Genomic DNA, 13,354 nt, shown 5'->3' on the forward strand with positions numbered 1-13,354 from the left:
GCTTAAAATTGCTGCCTGTAGAAGCCACAACACCCCTTTCTCAGAAGGCAAGAAGGCATTTTTATATATGACCACAATAAAGCACATGTGACCTTTTATCATGTATAGCTGTGTAACATACGAATGCTACTAATACAGGAGAGAATTTGGAAAAAGAAATGGCAGATTTTAGAGTATAAGTTTTATGTTCCCATTAGAAGCTAATTTAAACAGTATTGATTTAATGCTTACATGCATGAAATATGCCCTTAGTTTGATCTACATCAAACAAAAATCATTGTCAAATTTAATAATTTGATTTCCTTATGCTGTGACACGTAGCTTTTAACACACATGTTGCTGAATCTACTCCCAAAACAAAGAATCCTAATAAGCTCACTTCTGGGTTGGCAGTTCACTGAAGAAGGTATTCCCCCTTTTTCCATGACTACAGTGAAAACTGGGAAACTGTCCCATATTCCCTTGCAGTATGTTTTCTCCAGAGTGATGCAATTACACACCTTTGAACAGTCTACACATGGAAAAATAATGCTCAAGGAATTGTTTCAGAGCTGGTATATCAACAGAGTCCAGAGTTACTTCTTATTTGGAGTCCCCCATCCTGACTCCTTTTTTAAAACTTCATTTTAGGAAATATAGGAAATCAAATGATTACCCACCCACCCACCCAATAGGAAAACAATTCAGTTAATTTTGAATTACAATAAATGTAGCATTCTACTAGTTTTTACATATATGAGCAACCTTAGACTATTCAAAAAGCAAACGGTAGGCATATGTGATGGTCCTTGGATCCTTATATCCCTTGAATTTTCTGAACCCTAGGCTTGCATTAATGTCTTTCATACATCTGGTGTTCCAGGAATTGCTCTCCATGTGCATGATACAATAATATCTGCAATGGGACTGAATGAGGGATACCTTTAACAGAAACCTTTCAAGGAGCACTCAAGAAGTGCTGGCTATTTTACTGGATAGTTAGCCCAGGATAGCCTGATCTTGTCAAATTTTGGAAGCTAAGCAGGATTGGCCCTGGTTACTACTTGGATGGGACACTACACAGGAAGTTCAGAGTTGTGACATAGAAGCAAGCAATGGCAAACCTCCTCTGAACATCTCTTTCCTTGAAAATGCCATGAGGTTGCTTTAAGTCAGGGGTGATTTTATGACCCAAAAAAGTTTAAATTGTTTTCTGTACTCTTTTTTTTTAAGTGTTAGGATGACTAAAATTTTTAGAATAGTTACCCTTATTTATTATCTAAACTGATTTCAGCTTTCCTCCAATGATTTCAGGACACTGTACCTACTCACCCCAATTTATCCTCGTAGCAACTCAGCCATACAATAGATTAATAGTGATTGTTATCCAGGGACCTTCATGGCAGAATGGGGAGTCTGGATCTCCTGGATCCTACTCCAGCAGTGCAACTCTAAGTAGTCCATTCAGCATGTAGCTAGATGGGTGCATGCTAAGCACCTCCAAGTACAGGGAATAGCCCATTCTAGCCACCATTCTGGAAGCAGAGAAGAAGCACCTGGTGGGAACCATGTCACAATGAATGAGGTACCCTGATTTAAGCAGCCTACCAAGGGATTCAATGCTGTCATCTTTAGACCTAGATGGAGCAAAGCAATTTGGCATTTCTGGGCTGCGGTCAACTGGAAAGTGTTTTGAGCTTGCAAGATGCGTTTCAGCCTCTGCCATCTCCTCTTGTATTCAAAGTAGAGCATGAGACAAATTTTGGATTGCTTCTTGTATCAAAAGCAGAACTTCTTTTGTTAATTCTGTGTTTGATTTTTCTCTACCTTTTATTTGTTTCAGCTCGGCATGAAGTTATCACCAAAGAGATCCTGGAGCTGGATACTTGGGAAAATCAGTGGAACGTGGTGGCTGTCAATGTTCTCATGCACGACAGCTACGATGTCTGTCTTGTTGCTCAACTGAACCCACGAGATCTTATTCCGCCTCCTCCTGATTTAGTAGAGCAATAGGAATGTAGATTTCCTGAGCCATTTAGTTGAGAAGCTTAGAATCCAGAATTCTGCGCAAGTGGCCTGCAGTGTTCATTGGCCCCCTATGAGATGAGTAAACAACATGGATGTAATATAGCCACTATTATGCATTTTCATATAATCAAAAGTCAAGTTTTGTTGATTAGTACAGCAAAAAACCCCATCTTTTTGTTATATTTGTTATTACATCCATTTGTTTTGATTATTACTTCCTCTCCTCCTCCCTGCTTACTGTACAGGCTGGGTGCTAGGGCTGATGATGGAGATGCTGACTTGGGCAAGCAGGCTGGTGTGGGAAGTAACAGGATGCAAAGAGAAAGGAATATATGGCCTTCAACACATAGACTGCTTTTTCGAGTGGCAAGGAATGTATGGCCTTTAACGCATAGACTGCTTTTTCAAGTGGCAAAATAGGAAGGAGGGTTCTCTTCTGATAACTGAAAAGGCAACGGCATGGATCATGAGAGCCACAAGGACAAAAGTCAATCAGAACAGGGAAGGGAGTCAGATGAGATCAAATGCAAAAGCTGATAGATCAAACCCTAATAAATATATCAGATATGCTTTCCTAAGCAACAATAAATATATGATAGTTTTTATGGTGCTGCAAGCCTGTTCATGGCTTTAGTTGTTAACAAGCTAACACAGCTTTCCTTCTGGAATTTCTTCCTGGCTGCAGTCCCTTAATACTCTGGATTTGTATGCTCATTTTAGCAATCAAGACTTTTGTTGGTCTCCAGGTCCAGGAGATCGCACTTGTTCTTAATGGGTTGCACAGAACTGAGACTGATTGGCTACTTGGAGGCCTTCTGCTAGCAGAAGGCAGGCATTTCATCAGTTGCACTATTTCCTTAGTGCTTTACCTCAGGCTCTTATGTCCTGTTGCCCACCTTTTTTGTTTGGTCTCCTGGAGTCTCCAATACTGCATGGCCTTTTGAGTCTTCATAGAGAGCTCTTCCCACATGGGTCTTCTTGTTCTTCACTTGACCAATCTGCTGTCACATGTCTGACATCAGAGCATCTTCTGCTGCTTCCATCATTGCTCTTAGCAGTGGAAAGTGGTATTAGGAAATGGAAAACAGAAGAATGTGAGAGATGTAGGGGGAATGAGGAGCATGATAGTGCAGTCAGGGGAGAGGAGGTAGTGAAGAAAAGAAGGAAACACAGATTTGAGAATACAGAACATCCACACAATGGTATGTATCTGAGCAATCTGCTCCAGCCTTCCTCCAGCCTAAGACTTTCTCTAACTTAAGCAGCACTGCCTACAGCAGAAAAGCCACTTTAGCTGGAGGAAGGGTTTCCAACTTTTCTTACAAGAGTGGTAGGATGCACGCCAGTGGGTGTAATATGTAGCAAGCTCATACTTACAATCCCTCCTGCAGCAAACTGAGCAAGAGTGATAGAAAAGAGAGGTTTCCCTCCCCCGTACCTCTGCTTATGACTCATCAACATTACCCTGAAATATCAATCAACATTTTTTTGGGGAAAAAACCTCTGTCATTAAACTGACAAAGGCAGTGGGAATCACAGCTAAACTGGTTTGATATGCAGCACAATGGTCTGGTTAAATCTCTGTGTGTGTGTTTAACAGAAAGAATGAAGCTAAAAAAGAAGCTTGTGATCCTTATGATTCAACCCTTTTCTTCTTGTGTGCCCTGTGGGCAGGATGCACCTGACAGTCAAAATACGTCTCAATATCATCTCTATATTGTCAACACTGGGAATAAAATAGAAGATTGAGCATGTAGTCAAGGAAAATGCAGATGCTGCAGCTACCCAGACATCACACCTGACCATTTTCATTTATGAAAAGGCAATAATTCAGAACCAGTTTAGGGTATCATAGCTATCTTTGTAGGGTCTCTCCCATAGAATGAGATATAAAATAAAATCTTATTGGGGGTTGCAGGGGATTAACATCATGTAACTTTCTCCACCTCTGCTGTCTTAAATAAACCTAAGCTTTATTTGCTTCTGGCCACTTCTGTTCACCCAATAAAGGGTAACATTTTTATTTATTCTTTACTGTATTGCTGACTTATTTTTTAAAAAGCTCCTTTTTAATAAGATGTCTTAAGCAAAAAGGGGAGCAGAGAAAGCAAATCATGTTTACTCTCTTAAAAAGTGTTCCTAAAGCAAACTCTGCTGTTTGTCTATAGTTTTCACTGTGGTTATCAGTTCTAAATAAAGACAGTTCACATAACTTTCAAGTAATTGAGAAATATGTAGTGGGACACTGATGCCTTTAGTTCAGACCTACAGAAAACATTTTAACAGGATGATTACTCACAAACCTTGCCCCACAATTATTTTTATCCTTGCTCCATTGTGTTTCCCATGCTGAGTTTCATTCAGCTGAAAGGAGAGATGGGTTTGCTCCTTTGCACATCCCACCCACCAATGCTTACTGAACCCCAACTCTGATGCCACACAGCTTACACACATGTAGGCAAGGGTGAAATGACAGCATAGATCATGAAGAAACAGACACAGAGACATGATGATTAACAATGGCCAAAAGAGATTCCACCTACCCGGTGATGATAGTGGGTTTGGGGAGACAGTTACAGTGCAATGGAGAAGAATGCAGACTGCTGCTCCAAAATGAACACCAGACAGAACAAGGTTAATTTAGGGTCATGAGCATCAAGTCATCAAAAGAAAAGCAAAGTGTTATGTCCTGCATTCAAATCTCTATGTACAGCACAGCGCACGCTACAGAGGCGACCAGTGGAACCCCACTGGTCCCCGGATGTAGCTCGCTAATACGCACTGCCAATCAAGATCTGTGGCGGGAAGTTTAACTGACCAGGATTGGACCTGGCCTGATGGAGGGTTGTTCCGGGGCATATGTATAATCGGGACCCGACCTGCCATTCTCTCTCTTGTGATGTACTTGCTAATAAAGTATGCTGCCTTCCTTGTCACTCAGTACATTACAGTGGCGACGAGGATGGGATCCTAGCCAGGTAACTTATGCAGCGAACTTCGCTGACCTGGCCGGAGATGAGGAAGGCATGCAGTCCAGGGAGACTGAAGAGCCCGCTGCCACCATCGCCTCCATGGTGAACCCGAGCATGACGATGGGCCATCTTTCAGAGTTCAACCCGGCCAACCCCGATAGGTGGGAGACCTACACGGAGCGGGTCGACTGCTACCTAAGAGCGAACCTGATCACGGATGACAGCCGTAAGAGAGACATGCTTCTGAGTGTCTGTGGGGAGGCCACCTTCGAGATCGCCAAGGGTCTCTCGGCTCCCGCGAAGCTCACGGAGAAAACATACGAGGAGATAGTCAGACTCCTGACCGGGCACTTCTTGCCCTAGCCATCCCTCATCGCCCGCCGATTTCTCTTCCACAGGAGAGATCAAGGTGCAGAAGAGACTGCCGCAATCTGCCTAGCTGCCCTCCACCAAATTGCGGGAAATTGCAGTTTTGACAAGCTGGACGAAGCCTTGAGGGATCGATTTGTTTGGGGCCTCCGAGCAAAAGGCTTCAGCAAAAGCTTTTCGCGAAAGAGGAGCTCACCCTACAGAGCGCCTTCAACGAAGCCATTGTGTTTGAGAGAGCCACCAAAAGCTACAACAACCCACGAGCAGAAGCTGTCCACCAGGAAGAAATGGCACCGGGCAACCCAGAGGAGGAGGAGGCAAACCAGCTCCGTCGCCAACTAGGAACGGGCCCAAGGGCGGCTGCGAGACCACGAGCAATGGAGAGACCAGCCAACACTAGCTGTGGGGATCCACACGAGATACAGGACTGCCCCTATCAGAACATGGACTGCAGGAACTGTGGGAGAATGGGCCACATAGCACGAGCTTGCCAGGCCAAAGTGACCCGCAGGCGCCAGTCCACCAACCATGACTCGATGGAGGCATACTCGACCGCATCAATGAGCCTGCAGGTAATGAACTTGCCCCTCACCACCCCCGACAAGGTCAGGGTGTCGGTCTCTATCGAGGGCGCTCCATGCCTAATGGAGCTGGACTCGGGCTCCTCCATCTCCATAATCTCGGAGGAGTCACTTAGAAAACTTTGCCCCAGGGGTTGTTTCAGGCTGCGGCCAGCCGATTTCATACTACGGGACTTCCAAAAAAACTCAATACAGGTTTTGGGTTGGGCCACGGTAAAGGTGGCGTATAAGAGCTTCAAGGGCAAGCTGGAAATCCTAGTAGTCAAACGCCAGCTCACCACTTTGCTGGGGCTGGCCTGGTTTCGTCCGTTGGGCATTCACATAGTGGGGGTGCAGCAAATGTGAACGCAGGATTTTGAGCATGTGTGCTGGGAATTCCCAGAAGTGTTTGATGGGTCCCTGGGGTACTACAAGGGACCTCCCATCACCTTATCCCTCGATCCCCACGTGAGACCGGTAAGGCTCAAGGACAGGCGGGTCCCCTTCGCTCTTAAACCTAAAATCAAAGAGGAGCTGGACCGCCTCACGGCACAAGGGGTGCTTGAACCAGTGTCCTACGCCACCTGGGAAACACCGATAGTCACCCCAGTGAAGCCAAATGGGGATGTGCGCATATGCGCCGATTACAAGTGCACCATAAACAAGGCACTGCAAGACAACCCATAACCCGTCCCCCGTGGTCAGCCACGTGCTGGAAGCCCTAGTGGGCTCTAAGATTTTTGGGAAGCTGGACTTGGCTCAGGCTCAGCAACTTCTGGTAGATGCCGAGACGGCAGAAGCCCAAACCATTGTGACTCACAGGGGAGCTTTTCGCGTGGGGCGGTTACAATTCGGGGTAAGCGTGGCTCTGGGGATTTTTCAGAGCATAATGGATTCTCTCCTTAAAGGGATCCCCGGAGTGCAATCGTTTTTTGACGATGTTCTGATTGCCGCCCTGGACGCTGAGGAGTTCAGCAGCCATCTGCGTGAGGTACTCCGCTGTTTCCAGGCGGCGGGACTCAAAGTCAAGTGGGAAAAGTGGTCCCTTGGGGTGTCGAGGGTTGATTTCTTGGGGTTTGCTGTAGATGCCGTGAGGATCCACCCGACGGCTGACAAGAGTAAGGCAATTGTCCACGCCCTGGCCCCCACATGCAAGGCGGAGCTACAAAGTTTCTTGGGGTTATTGAATTTTTATCATTCATTTTTGCCACACAAAGCAGCCATTGCGGAACCCCTTCATAGGCTCCTGGATAAAAATGCCCCGTGGGTCTGGGGGAAGCAGCAGGCCGCCGCTTTTCAGGCAGTCAAGGGCCTCCTAGTTTTTAATGATGTGCTCCACCACTTTGACGAATCCCTCCCAATGATTCTGGCGTGTGACGCCTCCCCCTACGGGGTGGGTGCCGTCCTGGGGCACCAACTCCTAGACAGGAGGGAGGTTCCAGTGGCTTATTGCTCAAGAACCCTGACCCCCGCTGAGCGCAACTACACCCAGATTGACAAAGAGGCTTTAGCAATCGTGGCGGGGGTGCATAAATTTAACGACTACCTGTACGGTAGGCGTTTCACGATCACCACGGACCATAAGCCGCTCCTGGGCCTCCTCGCCCCAGTTTGCCAGATGCCACAAATTCTGTCACAGTGCATCCTGTGGTGGAATCAGTTCCTCAGTTCATACACATATGCCCTGGTCCACCGCCCGGGCAAAGCTATGGGACATGTGGACGCCCTCAGCCTCCTGCCGCTGCCCTCGATGGACCCGGACCCAGCCCCAGCCCACCATGTGATGCTTATTGAGATGCTACCGGAGAGGCCCCTCCATGCCGCCAAGGTGGCTAAAGCCATGGGTCAAGACCGCATCCTCGCCCATGTTTTAGACTGGGTGGGGAGGGGATGGCCTGAGGGGAAACAGAATTCAGGGCCTTCGCAGCATGCAGGGAAGAACTGTCCACACACAAGGGGTGCCTTCTCTGGGGAAGCAGGGTGGTGGTTCCCCCCCCCATTGCGGAAACAAGTGCTGGAAGCCCTACACGAAACACATCTGGGAATAGTACGGATGAAGGCCCTAGCACGCAGCTATGTGTGGTGGCCAGGAATGGATGAAGAGATTGAGGGGTGGGTTCGAAGTTGTCCACCCTGCCAAGATCCGCCTAGTGCCCCTGTCCACCACTGGGAGTTCAATAGGAGGCCGTGGTCCCGGTTACACCTCGACTTTGCAGGGCCATACCAGGGCCAAATATTCTTTATTCTGGTGGACGCATACACCAAGTGGTTGGAAGTTATTCCAGTAGCTTCAACCTCCACGGCGGCGGCGCTCAGAGCCCTGCATAGGGTCTTTTGCACGCATGGTATTCTCGATACCCTAGTCACAGACAATGGGACCGCTTTCACCTCCCGGGAATTTCGGGAGTTCGTTAACAGATACCTAATACACCACATCCGGTCCGCCCCCTTCCATCCGGCCACCAATGGCCAAGCAGAGCACATGGTACGCACTACGAAAGAGGCTCTGGGGCGCATCGTACAGGGGGATTGGGACCACCGCCTAGCAGCCTTCCTATTCGATAACTGAGTCACCCCCAGCCCAGTCACAGGGTTGAGCCCTGCAGAGTTGCTAATGGGAAGGAAGCTAATTACGAGGCTAGACTGGCTGCACCCCGACCGGGCCACAGACCTCTGCAGTTCCCCCGAAACCAGGGAAGCCACTAGGGGGTTCTTTTCAGGGGACCCGGTGTATGCTAAAAACTTTGCAAGCGGCCCGGAGTGGTTGGCCGCCCGGGTGCTGTGGGTGACCGGGTCCCGCTCCTACGAGGTCTCGACAGGGGGGGGGGGCAGGTTCTCACGAGGCATATCGATCAGTTGCGCCGCCGCACTTTGCCAGAGGAACCAACTGCCACGGAGGGCAGGGGGAGTGGGGAAGAACTGACAGCAACACCCCCGGAAAATACCCTGCCCGTGCCGGCCACCCTGACTGCATGGGCGGAAGAGCACCACAGCGGCAGAAGCGACCCCACCAGAGAAGAGACTCCGGACGAGCAACAAGCGACAGCCAGTCAGTTTCCGGCGACACCTCAACAAGGGGAAACTGCTGCCCCGCCAGCTGCGGCGGCTGCACCAACTCCCCAATCAACCCCGAGGAGGTCAACCAGGGAACGCCGGGCACCGGCGTACTTGAAAGACTATGTGTCCTGAACTAGGGGGGGAGGAGTGTTATGTCCTGCATTCTAATCCCTATGTACAGCACAGCGCACGCTACAGAGGCGACCAGTGGAACTCCACTGGTCCCCGGATGTAGCTCGCTAATACGCACCGCCAATCAAGATCTGTGGCGGGAAGTTTAACTGACCAGGATTGGACCTGGCCTGATGGAGGGTTGTTCCGGGGCATGTATATAATCGGGACCCGGCCCGCCATTCTCTCTCTTGTGATGTACTTGCTAATAAAATATGTTGCCTTCAACACGCCTCATCACTCAGTACATTACACAAAGTTACCTGTTTCTCCTTTTCACTAGATCACCATTTTGTATTTAATTGCCCAAAGCTGATGTGAAAAACCAAACAAACAAAAAAACCCTATCATGGAACCTAGAAAGAAAAGACAGTACAAACAATGTCAGTTTGTCTTAGAATACACATGTTTAGTATTTCTATTTCTGCAACATAATTTTTTTTAAGGATCAGGTGTTGCTCCCCTACAAAGAATGCAACCCTGCCTAGCAGAAGAATCAAACAAATAATGTGTTCTGCTGTGCAGTGAACAGCCGGGGAGTGTGGGATGAAGCTTGACCACCCTCACAGACTGCCAGTGGCCCATTCTGTCATGGGATCATGCACAGATGGAATTATTTTCTCCTCGCATCCCCACAAGACATCATGAAACATAGATGGTTTGTACAAAGTAAGGGGAAAAAATTATTGAACATATGGAGACATCTTGGCTAGATTCCACGTCAACCCCAGAGTTGTCATTGAGAACAGCAAAGCAGTGAAACAAGCTTTGTTAATGTAACTGGACACTTTTTGACAATGTTGTTGAAATCAAGAAGAAAAACAGCAAATTCTTTGAAAGGAACTGTTAAGCAGAGACTTCTTTCCTATGGAAGAAAGGGAGAAATATGTGTTAAAAATGTGTGTTCCCATGTGTGGCCAAGACACAGAAATAAAGACAGAGACTGTGTGAAAGAGGGTATGCATGCTAGTGTGGGGGAGGGAGAGAAAACGAACATGTATTTTTTTTGGTGTGTAGGTCAAAGAGAGAAAGAAATGTATGGAGAACAATATAAAGAGAGATGCCACCAGACCATGCATGGCTATTCTTCAGACCTAAGGAACCCAGTCCTAGTCCTGCTGCAGAGGTAGATGCTTTCAATGCATTTGCAATTGAAATAGAAAAGGCAGTGCAAATTCAAGTGATCTTCCCAGATGATCATTGCCCCAGCATAGTGATCCACCATTCTCACCATCCAAAAGGGAGGATCAAGAATGACCACACCAGTCCCTGAAAAGAGATTCCAGGTTCAAAATTTGGAAGGAAGTACTTGCTCCTTGGGCCCTCCCAGGTTCCAAATGCCCCCTCCCCTTCACATAGAAGGGATCAAAAGGCTCACTGTGTCCTCAGGACAGATTTCTGATTGATCTACAGTCAACTCCCGTAAACTATAACACTGAGGACCAATTCCGCACTAGGGCTTGTTCCAAGTAGAGAGCCCTTTTGTCCCCAGGGCTTCTCTCCATTTTCGCATAAACTGCTGCGGAGCTGCTAGCTGGCACACCACTTTTCTGCGGCAAACAGAAACGGCTTGTCGGAGGATCTTGCTGCAGAATAGCAGCGTGCCAACTGGCAGCTCCAGGGCAACTTGTGCAAAAATGGAGAGAAGCCCCGGAAGCAAAAGGGCTCTTCACCTGGAATAAGCCTAGTGTGAAATCGGTCCAAGCCAAAAACCAAACTTATGGGCTATCAAATATTTGATGATTTCAGGTTGTGTCTGAATGGAACCAATTCACCTGTCCAGAATCTCCCAAAGTGAAAACAGGATTTATAATTCCCAAAGGAACCACAACTTTGAATGATCAAAGAGAATGGCCTGAGAATCCCCAGCATCTTCTGTTCCTCAGTAGCTGATATAAATGGTGGCTGACTCCCAACCCCATTGGGACCTTTAAAGCCCTTTATGGTCAGGGACCTGTTTATCTGTGGGACCACCTTTCTCCGCATATTCCCCAGAGAACACTGCGTTCAGGGACGAAAAATCTATTGTCCATTCCTGGACCAAAAGAAGCCAGGTTGCATATGACACGAGCCAGGGCCTTCTCGGTGGCAGCGCCAGAACTTTGGAACGCTCTCCCAGAGGCCATAAGGGCCCTGCGGAATTTGTCTACATTCCGCAGGGCCTATAAGATCGAATTGTTCCGACAGGCCTTCGACATTTAATCGAGAGAGAGCTGCCACTGGACATCATATAGAGCTCCATGCAGAGTACCGATGGTCACCATTGAACTTTCAGAACCGCTATACTGTACTGTATTAATACAGCACCATGAAATGTTTTAAATAATTTAAATATGTAATTATGTTTTATATGTTTTATTGGTTTTTAATGGAAGTAATGTGATGTTGTGAGCCACCCTGAGTCCGCTTGCAGAGAGGGTGGGATATAAGCTTAACGTAATAAATAAATAAATAAATAATAAATTGCCACCAACTCCTGCAACTCCATCTCCAGGCCAAGCTATACATTGGGTTGGGGTTTTTTGTTTTTCGTTTTTAAAAAGGTTGAATTTCCTACAGCCACACAGCAGCTGTAGAGAATGACTTTTAAAAAACAAAGATGAGCCCAAATGCAGTTGGAGTGCCACTGTGAGGGGAGTTGCCATTACCCCCACAAGCCATCTTCCCACATGGAAATAGTGTGTGTGCATATGGGGGGGGTGTTATTTCCTTGTTTTTGCTGCTGCACATGGAGTATTCTGTATATAACACCCTACAGCAGTGCCTGTAAAAGGGCAGAAAATAACCATAGAATAATGTCCACTTCAGCATTCTGTGCTGCTGTCACCATGACCTTGTGGTACAAATTTTGAGTCCAGGGGCATCTTTAAGACTAACTAAAGCCTGTTTGACTGCTTCAGGCTAACACAACTGCTGACCTGAATCTACCTTGTTGTACAAAAACATGGAACACTAAACACAGTACCACAAAACAGAGAGAACATCCATCCAAAGTGAATCTAAAATAAATGTGTGCTACCACAAACCCATATGTGTGCAACATTCAATTACCCATGACAATACAAAGAGCTAATGTCATGTCTATTTTCCCGTGAAGTTGCCCCAGTAAAAGGCATTACTTGCTTCCTCTCATTCAGCGGCATCAATGCAGCACCAGTGCTGGCAGGAGGAAGAAATGAAGGAAAAGGCTTATAGCTAAGTACAGTGGTGACCCAAATTCTTTCTCTTGAATCTTTGCAACCTGCTGGCACTTTCATGTGTGTACTGTTAATGCTACACTGATGGACAAATTTCTTGACCCCCCCCCCCCCGGTGTTAAGAACTACTTATAGCTGAGGTGTTCTCAATAGATCTAAAAATATTCATGACTACTGCAGTGTAAATTGTGGAATCTGGTTTTCTTGTGTAAAAAAATCCTGTGGATTTCACCTCTTTAAGCCATTTTCTAACCTTCCCAGTTTCAATGAAAGAAGAACAGGCATTCAGTTCGAACATATCTCAGGGTTCAGAAACAGAACGGAGTCTGTTGCTGCTTCCATTGTTCAGAGGTGAGGTTTTCACATGACTCCAACCTTCATAGCAACAGTCCTTGCCTACTTGTGCTCATCCTCCCCCACTCCAGTATTATTTCCTGTGAACCCTAACCCCCACGATTTGGAAACAACAAAGTAGTAGGATACTTAACTTCAATAAATATATGCAAATCTGACATTTGCACAAATTCCTGTTGTGTAATACAAAACTCATGATTGGGAGTGTGGAGTGTGATGGAAGGACTAGTTTCTGCAAAGTCCTCTAGTCCTCTGAGCAAAGAGACACATTGCAACACCCCACCCTGTTCCCATGGGACTCCTGGACCACATATTGTGCAATCCTATGCACAGTTACTCCCATCTATTCATTGAAATCAACAGGCTTAGACTGGAGCAGGGGTGGCCAAACTGCAGCTAGGGAGCCACATGTGGCTCTTTCACACATATCGTGTGGCTCTTGGAGAAGGCATTTAACTTCTCCAAGCCATGCCAGCCAATGGCTTGGAGAATGCATTTAAAGTTAAAGTTGCTTTATTTCCACCTCTACCTCCCTCCCCATCTATTTTCCTTCCTTCCTTCCTTCCTTCCTTCCTTCCTTCCTTCCTTCCTTCCTTCCTTCCTTCCTTCCTTCCTTCCTTCCTTCCTGCCCCCAAACATCTGATGTTCATGTCTTGTGGCTCTTAAA

At 46.9% G+C, this 13,354-nt stretch overlaps 1 protein-coding gene across 1 annotated transcript in view; it reads left to right on the forward strand.

Moving 5' to 3' along the window:
* The window catches only part of KBTBD12 (kelch repeat and BTB domain containing 12), a 63,808-nt gene extending 61,709 nt beyond the window's left edge, over nucleotides 1-2,099 (forward strand). The window contains exon 6 of the mRNA XM_060239692.1: nucleotides 1,823-2,099. Within this exon, the coding sequence (XP_060095675.1) occupies nucleotides 1,823-1,992 (170 nt within the window). The 3' untranslated portion in view covers nucleotides 1,993-2,099. The remainder of the gene's footprint in view (nucleotides 1-1,822) is intronic.
* The last annotated feature ends 11,255 nt before the right edge of the window (nucleotides 2,100-13,354 follow it).

Source organism: Heteronotia binoei, chromosome 5 (assembly GCF_032191835.1).
Source record: "Heteronotia binoei isolate CCM8104 ecotype False Entrance Well chromosome 5, APGP_CSIRO_Hbin_v1, whole genome shotgun sequence".
Lineage (NCBI taxonomy): Eukaryota > Metazoa > Chordata > Lepidosauria > Squamata > Gekkonidae > Heteronotia > Heteronotia binoei.